Source organism: Vulpes lagopus, chromosome 22 (assembly GCF_018345385.1).
Source record: "Vulpes lagopus strain Blue_001 chromosome 22, ASM1834538v1, whole genome shotgun sequence".
NCBI classification, from domain to species: Eukaryota; Metazoa; Chordata; class Mammalia; order Carnivora; family Canidae; genus Vulpes; species Vulpes lagopus.
The window spans coordinates 16556753-16577438 of NC_054845.1; the positions used below are offsets into that span (position 1 = coordinate 16556753).

Here is a 20686-nt window from a genome sequence, read left to right on the forward strand (position 1 = left end):
TTATCCATTTTCCTCACAGTAAACTCCTTCAGGGCAGAGACCACTTAAAATTGAATTCCTGTGGCCAGGACCTAGCATGGTGCCTGGCACCTAAAGCATACTCACAAATAAAACCCAAGACTAGTCATTAGCACTTAATTTTAATAACAATTAATAGTTTAGATGAAGAATAGACTAGAATAGTGTTTAAAATCAACTTCTGAAAAAATCACATTTGTATAAGGGAAATAAAACGGGCCAGCAGAAGTCCAAAAAAAGGTGCAGCTTGGGTTATTGCACTTGGATGAAATATGCTGCTCAGGGTAGCATAATACTCAGGCCACACAAGGCCAGGAAGAGGAGACAAACAGAGGCCAGACCCTCGGGTCGTCTTTATTCTGGATTCCAAAGTCTCCAGTTGCCTCAGAAATATTTAGCATTTTCAAAACAATCAAGAAGACCTCTTTACAAAAGTGACTGCGGTGTCTCCAGTGGGTATTAGTAACACCTACGCTCTTCATTCCAGACGATGGGCAAGTTTGCAAGTTCACCGTACAGCTCTACTGCACGAAATGGGACATCTCTTACACCAAAACCACATAGCGCCCCAGGCCCTGGAACGATGAAGGGAGTGAATGTGTACTTCACATCTATTTCAGGGAACAACACTGTGCCTACAGTTTACCCTTTCAAGGACTCTTCATTTTGGTCATTTGCATTGGAACATAAGAAAAAGGGACAATGAGTATACAACGAGCATGAAAGTAATTCCTAGGCTACTAGTAGAAAATAAAATAAAATTTAAAAAAGTTCCCTGCCACGTTCACGAGGGTGGCATAAGTGTACGCTACGTAAGAAAAAAGGCTGTAAACTTATAGAAAAGATAAACTCTGGCTTCTAAACAAATTACAAAATTGATTTTACCTTTCCCCTTGAGTGTTATACAGGAAAATGTAAACCAGTGGACCTAGTTACCAAAAACACGTATCCTCCTAAGCTGAGGGATGGCCTTACAGTTTGGCCTGAGCTAGTTTTATATTCAAGTTTTCTCCAAGTTTATCCATGAACTCAAATGTATTCAAGTAGTCAGAACGTTGCACACTAATAAAGGAAGAAAAAGAAAAGAGAGATTAGTTTGTTTCTGATCTGGTAGCGGGCAGAGGGAAAATTCTAGGAGTGCTACATAGGTAGCATTTTACTTAGGTCTAGAAGAAAACTAGTATTAACGAAGTATGACTATATGGCTGATGACTGTGCTCAAGGCTCAAGGGGCTGACACAGGCTACAGGCAGCCTGCATTAGCAGCTCGGCCACATGCACCTTCACAGAATGTCCCTTGCCCTGAGTCTTTGAGGACAAAACTATCACAGAGCTCCCATTCAGACTGAACTCAACCCACTTCTTATTCCTCATTCTTAAAAATAACAAAACCTATTCAGGGGTACGGCCATGCTCCCATCAACATTCCTACAAATTGTCACATGTCCTTAAAAAAGTTTTAATGCTCTTTTATTTTATCATGGTCTTTCTTAAAAAAAAAAAAAAAAAAAAGAAGATAGTCTGGCTAATGTAATCCGGCTGACAAGTGCCTATTCAAATAGACCACAAAGGTAGTGTACCGATAAGAACATTTCAAACACTGTATTCTTGCCAGAAATTTAAGATAAGAAAGATGTAGCGATTGAGTATATCCTCATCACTGAGAGGACGCATGCTTAGGACATGGGATTAATGTTAAACTTTAGTAGGGTTTCTTGAGGTGAGTCATAGTGACCAGCTGTGAGGGAGAAGTCTCTGACTGGCAGTCAGTCCAACTGGGCTACATGCTACCATGTTCTCAGAAAAATCCTGGGCAATAAACGGGCCTCAAATATCTGACTGTTGGTTATAAATAATTACAGAAGGGACTAAGACCTAGTGGGCACGTAAAACTTGTGCAGTTACTCTTCTTACTCATAAATTGAAGAAAATAAAGGGGAAGAATACAATACCCTTGGAGGTCCCTCTGTTTCAAATGTCTATAATTTACTTGTTAAATTAAACAGAACCTTGTCACCCAATGATTTTCAACTAGATCAGAGGTCAGCAAACTACAGTGTGGCCCATGGACTCCATCCAGGGTACAGTTTAATTGGAACACGGCCACATCCACCAGCTTCTGTATCATCTGTGACTGTGCTCCTTCCACAGTGGCAAAGTTCAATAGCTGAGGAGTTTGAAAAGGCTGTATGTTCCATAAAGTCTGAACTGCTTATTGTCCACAATCAGTAGTATCTGTTGACCCCTGAACTAGGCAATAAATAACAAATAATTCATGTACTTCCAAAAAGCACTGCTGTTTTGAGCCCAGTAAAGGTAAGTGGTGATTTGACTACAGAGCTCAGGGCATCTTATACTTACTTGGGCAAACCTTTAATACAAGCAGCCAAGTCCTTGGTCATGAAGCCAGCCTCAATGGTCTCAACACAGACTTCTTCCAAAGCCTTTGCAAAGAAGCTGAGCTCTTTGTTGTTATCAAGCTTAGCTCTGTGGGCTAACCCTCTGGTCCAGGCAAAAATGGAAGCTGAAAGAGCAAAACCAAACCAAAACCCAAAAGCCAACACTTAGATCATACCAAGAGGGATTCCCAAATGTTTCAGTTGCCAAAAACAGAACAATTTTTTTTTTGTTTGCTTGGGTGATTGATTCCATTAGGTGCTATCCACATGGGCTATAGTTTTCTAAGAACTGGGAATATTTTATTGAATAGAAACCTAAAAAATAAATCTGTCTTGCTGTCGAGCAGAGGTCTTGGGTTTTGTTAGAGCCTTACGAAAGCACATTTTCATGGTGTGCTCGTAGTACTTGAAGCTTGAGGGCATTTACTAATTTGGAATAGGTCACAATCACCTCTCTCTTGTCTATGGTGGCCTCCCTGCCTCTTCCCAAGCTGTAATCTCTTTATAAAGTGTTGTCCTTAGGGGCAGCCCGGGGGCTTAGCGGTTTAGCGCCACGTTCAGTCCAGGGTGTGATCCTGGAGACTGGGGATCAGAGTCCCACGTGGCGCTCCCTGCATGGAGCCTGCTTCTCCCTCTGCCTGTGTCTCTGCCTCTCTTTCTCTCTGTGTCTCTCATGAATGAATAAATAAAATCTTAAAAAAAAAAAAAAAAGTGTTGTCCTTAAAATTCAGTTAGAAGAATCTATCTGTGTGGCTTTTAGATTCTTAGCCACCTGTGGCATTTCACTGCACCAGAGGAAAAGGAAAATGCTCAGTGACAACATTCTTCTCTATAGCGTACATTCTGCTACAAAATGGAAAAGCATATATTGTGTATATTTCAAGTACATTGAAACGGCTCTTAGTAGAACAGATCTGCTGTTTGGTGAGGATTTTAGACACAAAGCGTTGGGCAGCCAAAGGAATATGTCTGATTTCCTTTGGAGATCTCCACTCTCTGGTTGGAAATCAGCGTAGCAATAAACACTATCTTACCAATGGGATTGGTGGACGTCTCCTGGCCTTTCTGATACATGCGGTAGTGACGTGTTACAGTCCCATGGGCAGCCTCTGCTTCTACTGTCTTGCCGTCTGGACAAACCAGCACGCTGGTCATCATGCCAAGAGAGCCGTAACCTTTAAGAGGCAGAATGTGAAGCATCAGGTACGACTGCACGAAGAACATTGGGTCTCTCAGAGATGAAAGAGGTCTCAGGAAACGAAATAAATATACGCATGTGTAGTCATCATCAATGATTCTGCCTCTCAGGAAGCAGGGTCCCTGCTCTGGACCTCAGGATCAAAGCCACCTCTGGAAAGGCTACGCTTCTTCCTCCTGCATATATTCACAAATATATGCACATTCATCTGATTCATAGGGTTGTTGTAAGAATTAGATGAATAGACGTATATTTGTGAATATTTGTGAAAAGAATATATATTCATCTTCCTTTGAATAGTACCTGCCATGAGTAAGAGCTCAGTATGTTACTGCTATCCATATGTGCAGCCAGATGCTGTGATATGGGAAAATAAAAAGATTAATGACACTTGTGTCCTGCCATCAGGCTGCTCAGACTCACTGGGACTGGAAAGAAAAGGCAGGTTGAAAACAGGATTGGATGACCCAAGTACATCCCTCTTGCCCTTACTCCCTGTAACAGCCCCAACAAAACAGTCCTATTTTGTGACTCCCTATCCAGAGAATTACATTACCACTTTTTAAGTCTAGACAATTGGTTTTCCTTCTTTTATTCACTCTTTTACACTTGAATTCAAAGAATATTTTTCTCTGTTTTTAGCTACCTTCCAATAGCACCTGTGGAGTTAATAATGCAAATTTGTCACAAACTGCAATGTTTGTCAGTTTTGGTTTTTGGTTTGAGAGTAGGTAAATAAACAATGCTTTTTAAAAAACTCATTGTTAGAAACTTCTGCATGGGATTAAGTAGGCTCCTTTCATTTTTTAATATAAATTTATTTTTTATTGGTGTTCAATTTGCCAACATATAGAATAACACCCAGTGCTCATCCCATCAAATGCCCCCGTCAGTGCCCATCACCCAGTCACCCCCAACCCCGCCCACCTCCCCTTCCACCCCCCCCTAGTTCATTTCCCAGAGTTAGGAGTCTCTCATGTTCTGTCTCCCTTTCTGATATTTCCCACTCATTTTTTCTCCTTTCCCCTTTATTCCCTAGTAGGCTCCTTTCATATCACTGTGTTGGTCTGGGGCTTTCGTAGACTCAAATGTTTACTGGTTGGAGAAGTTCAGGACCATATCCACAGTGAGTTTGTCTATCTTTAATATTAGGATACTAGTTGGTATCACCAACAAAACTGAGGACGTAAGTGGTGTGAGTCCAAAGTAGTTCATACCCTAGGAAAGAACAGACACCAGGACAGCTCTGCTGCCTTTTGACTGTTGAGCTGCACTGAGGTCACATTTATCTACAAGCTCTGCCCAGACACAGAGCATTGGTCCCAGGTATCTTATCAGTGCACTACTGGATACTGCACTTCAGAAGTCCTATTCCAAAGTCCTTTGAACTTCCATATCTTGACATTTACATTTGAAATATCCCTCCAGACACTCCCTTAGTTGCTATGAGGACATTTAGAAACAGTGGGACGATTTGGGTCCCTTTCTAAGAAATCTGCTCACAAGGAAGTTTCCTTTGTCCACCATGGAAGCATCCACAAGGCATCACTCCTTCCTCTACTGAATGCAGCACGAAGGAAGGATCATGAGCGCTTGCAGACACAGGGTGGTAAAGAGAACTGTCTAACTCTCGCATCTGACATAAACTTGGGTTGATTTACTGCTTTTCAAACTGGTAGAAGGTGCTTAACTTTTCCAAAGAGAAAAGAAAAAGTAGTACTTTCTGGGGAAAGGCAAAGAGAATTAAAAGTAACAGGAACATTTACCAAGTTTACATTGCTGCCATGGGTAATTAAAATCAGAGGGCAGTTTGGTGCCCGAGAAATCAGAGCAGCGAGAGTTTCTGTTGATCTGGCCCTTACCTCTGACATAAAGTGGAATTTCTGTGAACAGCCCCGGGCTTCTTTGCATAGGCTGAGAAGATGGAACTGGATAGCTTGTAGTGTTTACATTTCATGATTTAACAAAGGGCTGCAACCACACCTCCTCCCAAACTAGAAGGCTATTGTGGCCTGACCTTCGTGTCACAGGCTGAGCTCCACCTCTTCTTGCTCCCATAGCTCCTCACCTTGGGCCACGGAGTCCGACTGCACGTCACCATCATAGTTTTTACAGGCCCAGATGAACCCTCCCTCGGATTTCATAGCTTGGGCCACCATGTCATCAATGAGCCTATGCTCATACCAGATGTTCTGGGCTTCGAATTGGGATTTATACTGCCTACGAAGCAAGGGAGAAAAGGGAATTAAAAAAGAAATTGTTGGGCAGCCCGGTGGCTCGTGGTTTAGCACCACCTTCGGCCTAGGATGTGATCCTGGAGACCTGGGATCGAGTCCTGCATCAGGCTCCCTGCGTGGAGCCTGCTTCTCCCTCTGCCTGTGTCTCTGCCTCTCTCTCTCTCTCTCTCTCTGTGTGTGTCTCATGGATAAATAAATAAAATCTTAAAAAAAAAAAAAAAAGAAATTGTTAGGTATAGCACCTGCTTCTCCAAAGAGAGTGGGGGTGGGGCCAGAAGCAGCATTTTTTTTAGTGGAAGCAGCAGAGATTTGAGAATCTAATAGGCCTAAGGTCAAATCCTGTCCACTTGCTACCTGCTAAACGCCAATTTCCCCACCAGAGAGTGATTTCACATCCTTCACAGAGATGTAAGAATAAGGGAGAGAATAGAGTGTCCCCAGCACTATTTTTAGTTTTCAGTACACTGCTGCTCAGATTCAGTACACTACGGGGTACACTCAGGATGTCCTGAGGCACAGCTTACTTTAAGAATCTAATAACGAGGGTGTCTAGGGTGACTTAGTTGGTTGAGCACCTGACTTCGGCTCAGGTCATGATCTCAGGGTCCTGGGATCGAGCCCCACCTTGGGCTCCCCATTCAGCAGGGTGTCTGCTTATCCCTACCTCCCTGACTTGTGCTCTGTTTCTCTCTCAAATAAATAAATAAAAATCTTAGAAGAAGAAAAAAAAGAATGTAATAATGGATGAAAAAGACTATTCTTCCACTCTATATCTTTCAGGAAAGTAGGACAGCTCCTGGGGTTGGTATGGATGGGTAGCAGGAAGAAGAATTAAGGTGTCTTAGGAAACATACCTAAAATCCAAGCCCTGGCCTCCACACTTTCCTAAAAGGGAGTTTTGCCACCTTAAAAGTTAACACATGCTCTCATGTTGACCCTGAAGTTCTTATAGACAAGTTCAAATGATTCCACTAAAGCAGAGTTTTAAATCACAACAATGGGCTTCAAAAAGAATGGAAATGTGCCCAATTCAGAAAGTCATATGCTTGAAAAATTAGAATTTTTAAATTTTTTTTTGAGAGAGAGAGAGAGCGAGAGAGAGAGCGCAAGTGTTAATGGTAGCGGTGTGTGTGTGTGTGTGTGGGGGGGGGGGATAGAGAGAATCTTAAGTAGGCTCCATTCCAGCATGGAGCTCAACATGCCCAATGTGGGGCCCAAACTCATGACCCTGAGATCATGTCCTGAGCTGAAATCAAGAGTTGGGTACTTAACCAACTGACCCACCCAGGTACCCCTCTTTTTAATTTTTTAAAGAATTTTATTTTTAAATAATCTCTATACGTAACATGAGGCTCAAACTCACAACCCTGATATCAACAGTCCCATGCTCCACCAACTCAGCTAGCCAGGCGTTCCCTGGCCAAATCAGAACTTTCTATCAGTTACAGGGCACCTTCATTCAAACAGTATAAACAATTTTGGCTCTTAATAAAAATAAATGTGGGACGCTTATTTGAAAACATTTTCCTTGGGATCCCTGGGTGGCGCAGCGGTTTGGCGCCTGCCTTTGGCCCAGGGCGTGATCCTGGAGACCTGGGATCGAATCCCACGTCGGGCTCCCGGTGCATGGAGCCTGCTTCTCCCTCTGCCTGTGTCTCTGCCTCTCTCTCTCTCTCTGTGACTATCATAAATAAATAAAAATTTTAAAAAAATTAAAAAAAAAAAGAAAACATTTTCCTTCTAAAAGCAACTCAAGATTGGTTTGTTTCACATCTGTTAAATTTTAGCTATGCCCTTAACTTTATGGGATAGTGATGGTTTTCATTCAATTTGTCCCAGAATCAAAGGGATAAGGATGCAAATAAGTCCTGGCTTATTTCAGAAAAAAGACAAAGGAAAAAAAAAGAACTGTACTTACTTGTCATATATTTCCTGAAAGATGTCCTTAAAACGTCCATCATATTTTTTCAGAATAGTGTTTTTGGTGCTCAGATACAAAGGCCAACTCTTAGACAGAGCCATCTGGAAAGAACTGTGTGCAAAATCTTCGATCGACTTATCTTGATTGTACATCCCCATGGCCACACCACCACCCTCTGTGGGGCAGGGGGGGGGGGAACACCGATAACAGGAAAAACAAAGGTAAATGGGGTAGAGTTGTAACAAGTCCAAATTCACCCACCACCACCTAAGCACCCAAGCATGTCTGAACCTAGACTTCAAAAAGTCCTACCCAGGCTTCAAATAGGAATATTCCAGGAGTTGCTGAGGCACGTGATTGGAAGAAAGTCAATTCTAGATAAGGACATATAAGGACATTCTAACTTGTTTTGAAAGGGCAACAGAAGTGAGAAAAACATGGTCCTCAAGATCCAGAAGATACCAAAATACTAAAAACTACTGATCTATGTACCAGAAATACACTCGAGAAACTGTGAATCATTTTCATGCTTTCACACTTAAGATTTCACGTGTTTTAATCTCTACGTTTGTGCTCTGTCCTTAGCCATTGAGAAAAATCTGGATTTCAAATATTGAATGAGAATTCTCATAATTTCCTGGAGGATACTGAAGGTTCATACCTCGTTGGCAGAAATAATTATGCTACATGTAATCACTAGTGTTTCACGGCTCTAGGTGAACTCTGTAATTACTGAAAGATAGAACTTGAATCTTTGCCACTGCCCAGGGCCAACGTAGGCTTGAAATGTGCAAGGCCAAAACCCGCTGAACTAGATTCCATTAAAATGATACTATTTGGAGGAGGCGAAGAGTACAAAGGCTAGGTGAGCTTTGAGTTTCTGTTTGCGTGAGAGCTTTTAACAACTTCACTAGTGGAGAAAGGTGGTTTTCTGTTCTTTCAACCTTTAGGTGGCATTTGCCACAAATGGACCTTTGAAGCAGCAGGATGGTAGGGAAGAAAAAGCAAAAAGCAAACATTTACTTTCACAGAATAAATACTCAGGGCAAGAAGAAAATTTCAGCAACTATATAACGCAACCTTTTTCAAATAAAAATCCTAGTAGAGCAAAGGGCAGATTACATGACAGGTGATACAGGATTAGCAATGTTTAATTTCTATAATTCATTCATAACAGATTCCTGCCAACCTTCCCTCCACGTTTCAAGAGAAGGGCAAAACTATGTACCATCTTTGCCCACATGCATTTCCAATGAAGTGGCTAGTTCCCTTTGTGTCTTTCTTTATTGTACCCCATGGGAAGGCATGGAAGCCAATTCCTTCTTTATGCTAGTTTTTGGGCCCTGTAGAGATGTTGTAGATTCCAGATTGTATTTCTGGCAGCCACATAACTATTAAAAAGCAGTACTAATAGTGTCTAAATGACCTGTAAAAAATGAAAAGATGTAGCTCATGATGAACTTACCTTCAAAGTTATGTACCAGGTAGGTCATTTTTTCAGATCCATCACTGGGCGTGTAGGTTATCTCTACTTTACCAGGCCCGGGAACAACAAAATCAGTTGCTCTGTACTGTGTAGGGGGGAGAAATATATAAAGAGAAAAAAAAACTATCCTTCCAAGAATTATAATAGAAAAAAAAAATCCTAGAATATAGCACTGTCAGATAGCTAAACAAACAGGGCAGTGTGCCTCAGCCTTCATTTATCTTAGAGATGGGAAAAAAAGGTCCAGAGACTTCCCAAAGTAAGTTAATCCTGGTATAGACTGAAGATCAGATTTACTGGATGCCTCTCATGTAAAGGGAGAACCAGTAAGGAGTGGAGGAGGACACTAAGCATTTCCTTCTAGGAAGCTTATAGCCTAACAAAGACAAACCAAGTGAGAAGCCACTCAAGTGCTTTCAAATCACAGTCAAAGGGGGGCTAAGATAAGAAATGTAGTAGGATGACACAGGAAAAGAAATGACCGAGACCTGGAGGTCAAGGAAGACTTTCCACAGGGGGATGATAATACACTAGCTACAGCGTCGATGGAGACCAGAGAGCAAATGCCTTGTCCTCACTGCACGAGACACTAAGTGACCAGCTTGAATGATCTCATCTCATTTGACTCTTACATCAATCCTACAATGGAAGAACTGTGATAGAGTGGAAAGAACACATCTAGGGTCAAAAGACTTGGGATCCGGTCCTTAGACCTTTAGGGTTCAGTCTCTTCACCATTATTATCACTACTAACTCCAGCCCAGGATTTGTCCAAAAGCAGCAGTGACTGTGGAAGCGGCTGGGACAGGCTGTTGCCCCTCAGGGAAAGAACTGCACGAGGACAGCCGTCTTGCTCATGGGAGTAAGCTATGCTGGGGGCATGCACATGAGGCATCCGTAATGTTTAAGTGCACTGTACCCTCTTCAATGACCTAACTTAGAATATTTTCACAATCAGGTACCAACACTTGCTGGCCATGCCTATCTATTTATGTTTGTAAAGAGTAATACTGATGACAGCCAGGAAAAGAGCCCTCAGGTAACTGTGAAGATTAAATATCCTTTCTACACAGCACATTTGTGTCATATAAAGTCACTGTGGGTGGTAACTCATTCCCATTTCTCAAGAGGAAGACGTTGTGAGGCACCAAAGCATCACAGATGCTTTGCAGAGGTTTATGCACATTTGAACGATTCAGGCTGAATCAACCTGAGGTTGGGAATTTTCAATTTGGATTTAGAGAATGACCATTCTTCCAAGTGACCGATGCCAAAATAATTCAAAGAAAGGGGGGTGGGTGGGTGCAGGATGAAAAAGACAGCATGAACTCCTAAGAACTGAAGAGTGGTCTTCCCCAAAGAACCAGCCACCTGTGAATATCAGAGTTAATTCTGTTGTGATCGGCATGTACTTTGTACGGCTGCAATCTTTAAAATTTCCTGAGACTTGTTTTATATCCCAGCATATGGTCAACCTGGAGATTGTTTTGTACACACTTGAAAAAAAATCTGTGTAGCTGTTGGGTGGAGTGGATTCTATGAGATCAGTTAGGTCAAGGTGGCTGACAGAGTTGTTGAAATCTTCTATACACTTAACTTTCTCTAAGTGTTTTAATCAATTTTTTGAGAGGATACTAAAATTCCCAATTATTATTTAAAAAAAAAAAAAAAAAAAGAATGGTCTTTCCAGGGGGCACTTGGGTGACTGAGTTGGTTGGGCATCTGCCTTCAGCTTGGGTCATGATCCCAGGATCATGGGATCGAGCCCTGCATCGGGGTGCCTGCTTCTCTCTCTCCCTCTGCACGCCCTCTGCTTGTGCTATCAAATAAATAAATAAGATCTTAAAAAAAAAAATGTTCTTCCTGGGATTAGTGAGTTTGTAGTGCTTTTGTCCACATTCTTACTCCTGCGCCTCTGGAAGGTTTGGCCAGGATGAAGGGATAGTCTGAACCACAGAGTAGAACAAAGTGAATGATCCTCAAGGACTGACCCAGTGACCCCTCCCCAGGAACAGAGTGGTCTGCTTTGGCCACACTGTTTTTGAGGACAGCTACATCAAAGCCTCTGGATTTCAACATTAGAGATTCTTGTTTCTAAGGCTCTTTCAAGACCTAAGCTGCTTTTTATGAAAGTCTGAAACCTCCGTTTCAATACGGATTTTGTTTAGTTGGCAGTTTTTCTGTTTAATTTGGCAATAAGCTTACTGGTACAAAAGTACAGAAACTTCCTTTTTTTTTTTTCCAAGTAGGAAAGGAATATATAAAAGAGAATACTTTCACAACTACTAAATCAGTTTTTCCTTTTATGCATAAAGTGATCACATTCAATATAATCTTAGACGGTTCTCAACCCTACCTACACACTGGAATCACTTGGGAGTTTTAAAATGTCTGAACCCCATGAAATTCAGGTTCAGCTGGTATAGGGTAGCACTCATTCACTGGAATTAAAACAAACAAAAACCAAAAAAAAACTCCATAAAGGGATCTGATTGTATAGCTAGGATGAAGAACTACTAATTTGGTTGAACTATGGGAGATTATACAAAAATGTAAATATCATATGGTTTAACTTTTTTTTTTTTTTTTAAGATTTTATTTATTTATTCATGAGAAACAGCAAGAGAGGCAGAGACACAGGCAGAAGGAGAAGTAGGCTCCTCAAGGGAAGCTGGATGTGCTACTTGATCCCAGGACTCTAGGACCACACCCTAAGCCAAAGGCAGACACTCAACCGCTGAGCCACCCAGGTGTCCCTAGTTTAATTAAAAAAAAAGGGGGTGCGGGATGCCTGGGTGGCTCAGTCAGTTAAGTGTCTGACTCTTGATCTCAGCTCAGGTCTGGATCTCAGGGTCATGAGTTCAAGCCCCACATTGGGCTCCATGACCAGCGTGGAGCCCACTTAAAAAAATAAAAAAAACATATCTGAAAAAAGTAATTTGTGTTGAGACAGGTACTTCTCTGTAGGTATATTTATTCCTACCTAAATATACAAATAGACACATAAACATTTCTTGATTTTGCACCTCACTTAAAGGGAGTAGTCACCAAAAGAATAACACATACAGATCAGAACTGCTGGGCAACCAAGGACATGAAAAAAGAATATGGAAAATCAAATGATGCCAACACGACTTACTTGATCCCCATAAGCATGACGACCTATGATGATGGGTTTTACCCATCCGCTCACAAGCCGGGGGATGTTTTTGCAGATAATAGCTTCCCTGAAGACAGTGCCACCCAGAATATTTCGGATGGTGCCATTTGGTGATTTCCACATTTGTTTCAACTTGAACTCCTCAACCCTCTTTTCATCGGGGGTGATGGTAGCACACTTGACACCAACGTTGTACTTCTTTATAGCTTCTGCAGCATCCTTGGTGACCTGGTCATTGGTGGCATCACGATTTTCTATGCCTAAATCATAGCTGGGAGGGAAAGGTCATTAAGTGTTAACTCTCCAGACAAACTGATGAGTGACCAAGGCTGTCACCAGTCTCTGCATGGTGATGGCGCACAACGCCTACCCCGAAGAAAAGAAAGGCTCAAAACATACCTAAATCTGCCAACTTTTAGGATCAGAGCATCTCAGACACAGAAGATGGCTGCCAACCAAAAAAGGACTAGGAGAGGCTAGATTGTGGGCCGCACCCATCCCGGGTGTGGGAAGCTGTCTAGAAGGAAACTGAATGGAAATCATTGTGCTCTGCCCCTTTGTGTGCTCTTCACCATAAAGATGCAATAATAGCTCGAGCAACCGTTTTTGCAGACTTCCTTCCATAAAATTACCATAAAAGCGTAAGCCTAAGTACCTTATTTTCCCTTAGTAAATACTGTGCTTTAAAAATAAAGGGGTTAGAAGGTTTAAAGGATTGTTTGTATTCTGGCAGTAAAGTGGTAGGAGCTATAAATGCAAGTCAGTGCCCAAAATGCTACTGACTTCATTAGTCAGAAGATGAACCTTCCCCTAATTCTTAGGCAAGTCTCTTTGTTTTGGAAATCAGCCTGCAGTGTACTGGGTAAGTAATGGAATCCAGTGATGGAGTTAGAGTAATATACACCAATGCCCACACTGCAGGTTATTCAGAACTGGAAGGAAAGGGGGTTGATTGGCCACAGAGCATAGAAAATGACTAAAGCTTTATCTCAAGTATCTCTGTTGGAAAACAGGAGAGACCAAATAGTAATTAACAATTCATTTTGTCCTCCAAGACTTTTAAAAACGTTTTTGATTTTCAGCTTTCAAAACTTGCTAACCCACAAAGTGCCTAGAATTCTCTTTTCAGTTCCTTTTAGTTTTTGCGTTTTCCTTGCCTTCGCTATCCTAACTCATGATGCCGACGCAAAGGTAGCAATCTTAATGTATTTCCAAATAAAAATCATTCCAAGCTGCTTTGACCTTAGATAATTCACAGACATCTAACGAATCCACTGACTCTCTTATCTTCTGGCACAGGAAATGCTGAATATTACAAATGTCTAATCCTAACTCAAACAAGGACTGTGGTCAGCACTTTCCATGTTTGTAGGAATCATTTCTTCTCAGAAGCTACCAGTAATTAGTGGAATGTTTGCTTCTCTTCTTTTTTTTTTTTTTTTTTAATCTATGATAGTCACAGAGAGAGAGAGAGAGGCAGAGACATAGGCAGAGGGAGAAGCAGGCTCCATGCACCGGGAGCCCGACGTGGGATTCGATCCCGGGTCTCCAGGATCGCGCCCTGGGCCAAAGGCAGGCGCTAAACCGCTGCGCCACCCAGGGATCCCTGCTTCTCTTCTTAATGTTTCTAACAGAAGAGAATGAATAAGTGGCCTGGGCTACTATCTAGCCCGTGGAAAACAAAACAAACACATCACTCTCCACCCTTCCCCTCAGAAAGAACCAGTTATGTAATAATAATAATAATAATAATAATAATAATAACAATAGCAATAGCCATTTTGGAACAACTTAAAACTTGTCTGAGCCTCCAAAAATGTTTTATTCTGTAGCTAGCGATGCTTTTCCTTCTAGGCATAATGACTGTCCTTTAAAACTCCTTATACCTCAAAGGCTAACGAGGAAAAATTCTGTCTCTACCAAGTGCAGGTGTACAAAGAGCACGAGCAAGTTTAGGAAAATCACAGGGAACAAAGGAGGTGATCTCACAGAGACTTCTGTATCTAACTCCAAACACTTTAAAGACAGAGCAAAGGCTCAAATCCTTAGAACACCAAAGGTGTCAGGGATTGTCGATGGAAAACTGGGGGTTGTGTAAGACAATTTCAAGGGTTCTTTCTGTGCTCTAGTTATGTGAGAAGGGCAAAAGGTTGGGAATGAACGGGGCGGGCGGAGGGGGGACAAGGTCCACTGACTAGTGAAGTAGAGTGACATAAGAGAGGTGGGTAGAAAGGATATAACTGTGGTAACTACATTTACTCTACTATTCAACAGAGACTGCACCTCTATGACTTTCCCTTCCACAAATAATTCCTTGCACTGCTCTGAACCACCTGAGTTATAAAAAGAAAACGGTCACAGGAAATAGGCTTAGAAAGAGCAGAGAATCATGTGGTTCCCAACACAATTCTTTTCTTTGGAACAACAGTAAGTCCAGTCTTTCTAGCAGTGTGTTAAAATTAAAATAGGAAGTTTGGGGCACCTGAGTGGTTCAGCCCATTAAACATCTGACTTTTGGTTTTGGCTCAGGTTCTGATCTCAGAGATCATGAGATGGAGCACTGCATCAGGCTCTGTGCTAAGCGGGGAGCCTGCTTGAGACTCTCTCTGCCCCTCCCACCTGCGTTCTCTCTCTTTAAAATAAATAAATCCTTAAAAAAATGAATAAGCGGGACACTTGGGTGGCTCAGTGGTTGAGCATCTGCCTTTGGCTCAGGGCGTGATCCTGGAGTCCCAGGATCGAGTCCCACATCAGGCTCCCTGCATGGAGCCTGGCTTCTCCCTCTGCCTGTCTCTGCCTCTCTCTCAGGGTCTGTCATGAATAAATAAATAAAAATTTTAAAAATAAATAAGTAAATAAATAAGAAAATAAAGTTAAATGAGAAGGTTCATGTACTTATCTTTAGGCATCCCTCCCTCAGAAACTTTATTCATAAGATACAGCGATAGCTATGCAAACAGCAAGTTATACCCTGAAATCACTTCGATTAGGCTTTCTGACTTTACACTTTGGAAGACTAAATCATTTACCTGTGCAGGTCCAGTTCCACGTAGGGAAAAATGAGTTTTTCTTTAATCAACTCCCAAATGATTCGTGTCATTTCATCTCCTTGCATCTCTACCACAGAACCACCACGGATTTTTTGTGACATTTTGACTTCAAGAAACCTTTAATAAGAACAAAAGGTAAGACACAGGTCTTCTCATTTATTTCATTACAGTGTGAAAACAAAATACAAACAATTTGGTGACTACTAAATACTCCCTTCACCACAGCACTATTGCATAAAAAGCTAGTGACGATATATTTACTACTAGAATTGAGCACGTTCTCTGTGTAAAGCGTGTGTGGCTTTTGAGGCTGCTCTCACAACCCTGTATGATGGAAATTATTTTCCCATTTTACTTTGACAGAAGGAAAATAGCTTTCCCAAGGCCCGGCTCCCTAGATCGTGGGGGGAACCTGACCCTGTAACATGTTCTTAATAATGTTATATCATTATTCTGACTGTTGGTTCATCTTACACAATGAGAGGATTTCTGCAATGTCATGTTTATTTGAACCCTTCTATCCAGCCCCTCATTTTACAGTATCCTCAAGATCAGCAGAAATGATGGGTGCTAGTATTTCTCCTCTTTTAAGAGGCTGTTTTGGTTGAAAATAAAGAACACCAAAGCTATGCTTGGGCAATTCAACAAGTTCCTATACACCATGTTTAAAGAAACATGAAGTCTAAAAGCAAAAGACAAAGAATTTCTCATGGGATTATGTTTTCTTAGAGACAATAATGCAATAATGGATATTGGGGATATCAAAAGTGATTTTTTAATTTAGAAAACTCTATATAGAAGGGCTACTACTGCCCAAGAGCCAAGCATGTCTCTGTCCGATTCCTCAGTATCCCAATGCCTGGACTGTTCTTGGGCAGAGGTAAGCCTGCCAGTAGGTGGGACAAAGAAATGGAATTATTTCAGGAAGGCATGAATTCCTGGGATATGAAAGTAGCAAATACAAATTAATCTGATTTCCAGAAAGGGGTGGGGTGCACCCTCTGGAAGAAGCAAAACTATGAGGTTTCAGGGAAGAACACATCCCATGTGTGTTCCCTGAGGAGTAGAAGAGGCCCTGAGCCCAAAGAAGGTATCTGCTCCCTTCATGATGCTGTAATGGAAATGTTTTCCCTGGGAGAACATAAAACTACAAATTGCTTTTATTCCCTTGATTATGGCTGAGGACTGGAAAAGTCTGGAGAATGGACTCAAAACAATTCTTAGGTAAGAGGCCTATAAACAGTATCACTTGACAAGCTGAGCTACAGAAATTTGATCTTTAAATAATAAAAATGTACTGGGGGGCACCTGGCCAGCTTAGTAGGTAGAAAGTGTGACTCTTGATCTTGGGGTCGTGAGTTCAAGCTCCACACTGGGTATAGAGATTACTCAGAAAAAAATATTTTAAAAAATAACCAAAATGCACTCATTAGAAGACTGTGAACCTCAGTTCCTTGTGACCAGGCAGGACATATTCCTAATCCTCAGGCCCATTTTCACTTCCCAAATTTGTAATTATAGAATCCTGCTTATTACTGTTTAAGAGGTTCCCTATAAACCATTACTGGGGAACCATTTGGAATTCAACTACTCTAGTTGAAGTGAACAAACTGGTGAACAAACTGGTTAATTATTTCTGACGTATAATTTCAAGTATAATTTATAGCAGAGCTTTAAGTATATGATTCAGTCATGCTGAGACCCACTGTTACTTCTGTCCTTGTATTTAAAACAAAACAAAACACAAAAAGAGGTAGCAAACTGATCTTGGTTTTGATATAACATTTCCACGGTTACATTCCTATGACATCATACAAGAGTTATGACTTGGCTATTTTTCCTTGATGGCAAATACAATATGGCATCCTTGAATATGTCCTGCCTTGTCACAAGGAATTGAGGTTTACAGTCCACTAATGAGTACATTTTTGTTCTTTTTTTTTTTAAATTTATTTTTTTAAGTAATCTCTATACCCAAAGTGGGGCTCAAACTCACAACCCCGAGATCAAGAGTCCTCCCTCCCCCAGTACATTTTTGTTATTTAAAGATCAAATTATTGGGATCCCTGGGTGGCGCAGCGGTTTGGCGCCTGCCTTTGGCCCAGGGCGCGATCCTGGAGACCCGGGATCGAGTCCCACATCGGGCTCCCAGTGCATGGAGCCTGCTTCTCCCTCTGCCTGTGTCTCTGCCTCTCTCTCTCTCTGTGACTATCATAAATAAATAAAAATTTAAAAAAAAAATTAAAAAAAAAAAGATCAAATTACTTCAGTTCAACTTGTCAAGGGAAACTGTTTATACCTAATAATAGCATTTTAAAACTTATTTCCTTCCCAGTTGAGGCAAACATTTTCTGCAGTAATTTTTCTATATCTCATAATGCACGACTGAAACATTTCAGGACTTCCTCACATTATCCATTAAAACTTTAGCACCTTTTAGCTCAAAAAAGTTTTTTTTTTGTTTTTTTTTGTAGACTCTTGCTTACCACAACATAGGGCATTATTTATTTCTTTTAGATTTAAATTCCACAGGGGTGGCTTCAGCCCCCCCCCCCCCCCAGATTCACTCCTCTAAGCCTTGCTCCTCAGGTTCTCCCTCTGCACCCAAACTCCGACTTCAGAAGGACTTTTCCAACAAGGCAGCTCATTTAGTCTGAAAGCAGCTGAATTCCAATCTCCTGACACACTTGTGTCATTCCAGAAAATAAACCTGGACTAATACAGAGTCGTTTAAGAAGAAAGAGTTGCTCTACCTTCTTAATTTTCTTTTCATCAACCCCCCAAGTTTTAGCCACATTTTTTTTTTCTTTTTAAGCGGAGTTCATGAACTGCAATAATTTCTAGGCTAAAAACCGTCTCCTGTAGGGAAAGAGCTATATTGAGAGAAACAAGGAAGCAGTTGCAATTTATTGTTGTAAATATCCCTGACTCATTCCCTCGCAGCGCCTCCGCCTGCCTCAAGACCTCCGAGGCCCATTACGCGCAGAACTGCAGCATCAAAAAAAAAAAAAAAAGTTCAGAACGGGGAGACACGGCTAATTCTCACCTTTACAACTTCTAATCGCCCCAACTCCTTTCAGCCTTTGCAGACTCAGCTGACTGCAGTTTACTTCCTAAAACAAAACAAAGCAAAAAGGAGAATAGAAAGACAAGGTTTGCAACATGCTTGTCAGGATTTAGCTCTTAATGCCAGCCAGACGGCCGGGTTTATCTGGTTTAAAGTTCAGCGCTGAGCGCACCCAGAGGACCGAAGGGCAGTTTTAGGGGCGCAGGGTCCTTCGAAATCAAGGTGAAAGGAGCACAGGTATCTCGGCCTCGCACCCACGCGAGGGTGCGTCAGTGGGCGCGTCCCGGGGTCTCGTCCGTTCGCTGGTCTCGGGGTTTGCACGCCCTTAGCTGCCGCGGTGAGCAGCGGGCTCTGGGCCTGCACGTCCCCGCAGCCGTTGTGCAAGTGGCTGCTGCACGCCAGCGGGCTCCGCTAGCTTCTCCAGGCCCCCACGCCCGCCCGCCCCTTCGCCCTGCGGCGCCAGAACCTTTCCCTGGGGGCCTGGAGCCCCGCGGGGGGGGAGGCTCGCCCAGAACCGAGGATCCAGGCGGGGGCGGTGTCTCCTCCACCCCCTCCCGCCCCCTCCACGCCCCCAAGAGGACGCCTCCACCCGCCGCGCCGCCGCTTCCAGCCACCTGAGTTCGCTGCACACGCCCAAGTCCATGGCTTCCCCTTTCTTTGCACCCAACTCCCCACTGCCGCACGTTTCCCAGCTAAACCCAACACTTAGTCTTCCACGCTTCCTTGCATCCTCCCACCACTCGATTTTCCTTTCTGCAGGCAGACCCGGGGTTCTGCAGCAGCAACTTTCCGCCGCCCGATCGCACCCTCCGGTGCCCTGGGGTCGGCCTGGTCCACATCCAGGCATCTAGCACCCTCTTCCTCCCGTCTCTTCCCCACGCCCAACCTGGATTCCCCCCCCCCCCTTCCTTTCGAGCAGGGCCTGCTGCTAAATTCCGCCCTTCCTACCCAAGATATGAGCTTTCTCCCTTTTTCCCCCCATTCCAGCCGCGGGCGGGCTCAGAGCCTCGCGGCAAAAGCCGGGGGCTGGGGGCTGCCCCTCGAAGCCTGCGGTTACCTGCAGGGGAAGGTGGGCGGCCGAGGGGCTGGGAGCGCCACCGCCAGCCACACGCTGAAGCTCACAGGCGTCTACACTGGCGGTCCCAGCTGGGCACCAGCTGTTAAGGCTGCTGACGCCGCCTCCGCACCAGCCCCGGAGCCTGCCGGCAGGGCCGGGCTCTGGCACCGCCACGCTTTTGTCCCCTCCCAGGCCCGCCCCCTCAGCCCACCTCCCGGAGCCCCGCCCCCTCCACGCGGCCAATCGCCGCGCGCCGCCCGCACGGGTGGGCGGGGCCAAGGGCGGGGCCCGAGCCTGGGGGCCGAATCCGCGGCCCCTTCGCGTCCGCTCTCGCCGTAGGGTGGGGGAGGGGCTGCAGCGCCCCCTGGACTGGGCCGCGGCTCCCTGCAGCGGAGGCACGGGAATGCCACCTGCGGACCCGGGACCCGGGGCAAGCCTGCTTGCCAAGGCAATTTCCAACACCAACGATGAAGTCTTCAGGACTTCTGTACCTGTGATTCTAATTACTACTAAGTACAAACTGTAAAGAAACCCAATTGCCATTTGCATTAGAAGATAAAGACAAGAGATTATTGTCTGGATTCCGGTGAAGCCGGAACAAGGATGTGAAGCCTTACGAAAACAATGGAATAAAAAAAAATAAATTCTGTCCCCTGCAGGGAAATTATTTTTTGTGCATTCCTTACTCTTGAAAACATGGAGGAGGGGTATTTTATTTTGGGGGGAGAAGGCTATGTTAGGCAGTGATTTGTAGCGAGTGTAATGCTTGTGTATTGCTGTCCAGGATTCAAAGTTCCAAATTTATTTTTAAAATTTTCCTCTAGCGTCGGAATATTACCAATTACTCTTGGAAGATAAACCGCTAGGACCGGCACTGCACATGGTGCATTTTGGACACTAGAGGGCGCGAGTATGTTTCCCAAGAGAAAAGTAAGAAAATACATAGCATCGCACTTGTTGATTTTTTTATTTGTAATTTTAATTTTATTTTTTAAAAGATTTTATTTATTTATTCATGAGAGACACACAGAGAGAGGCAGAGACACAAGCAGGCTCCATGCAGGGAGCCCGACGTGGGACTGGATCCCAGGAC

At 43.2% G+C, this 20686-nt stretch overlaps 1 protein-coding gene across 2 annotated transcripts; it reads right to left on the bottom strand.

Annotated features, from left to right (window-relative positions):
* Positions 1-121: 121 nt before the first annotated feature.
* Positions 122-19750, bottom strand: IDH1 (isocitrate dehydrogenase (NADP(+)) 1). Of its 2 annotated transcripts, none has more exons than XM_041737191.1 (10): positions 19594-19750; positions 18516-18582; positions 15449-15586; positions 12399-12690; positions 9239-9344; positions 7771-7948; positions 5684-5835; positions 3452-3592; positions 2380-2542; positions 122-1080 (listed from the first exon to the last, which is right to left on the bottom strand). In XM_041737191.1, the coding sequence occupies exons 3-10, from the start codon at positions 15568-15570 to the stop codon at positions 990-992; spliced, it is 1245 nt and encodes a 414-aa protein (XP_041593125.1). In that variant the 5' UTR covers positions 15571-15586; positions 18516-18582; positions 19594-19750; the 3' UTR covers positions 122-989. The 2 variants fall into 2 exon arrangements, with proteins under 2 accessions (XP_041593125.1, XP_041593126.1); XM_041737192.1 differs by lacking the exon at positions 19594-19750 and adding an exon at positions 18709-18904.
* Positions 19751-20686: the final 936 nt, after the last annotated feature.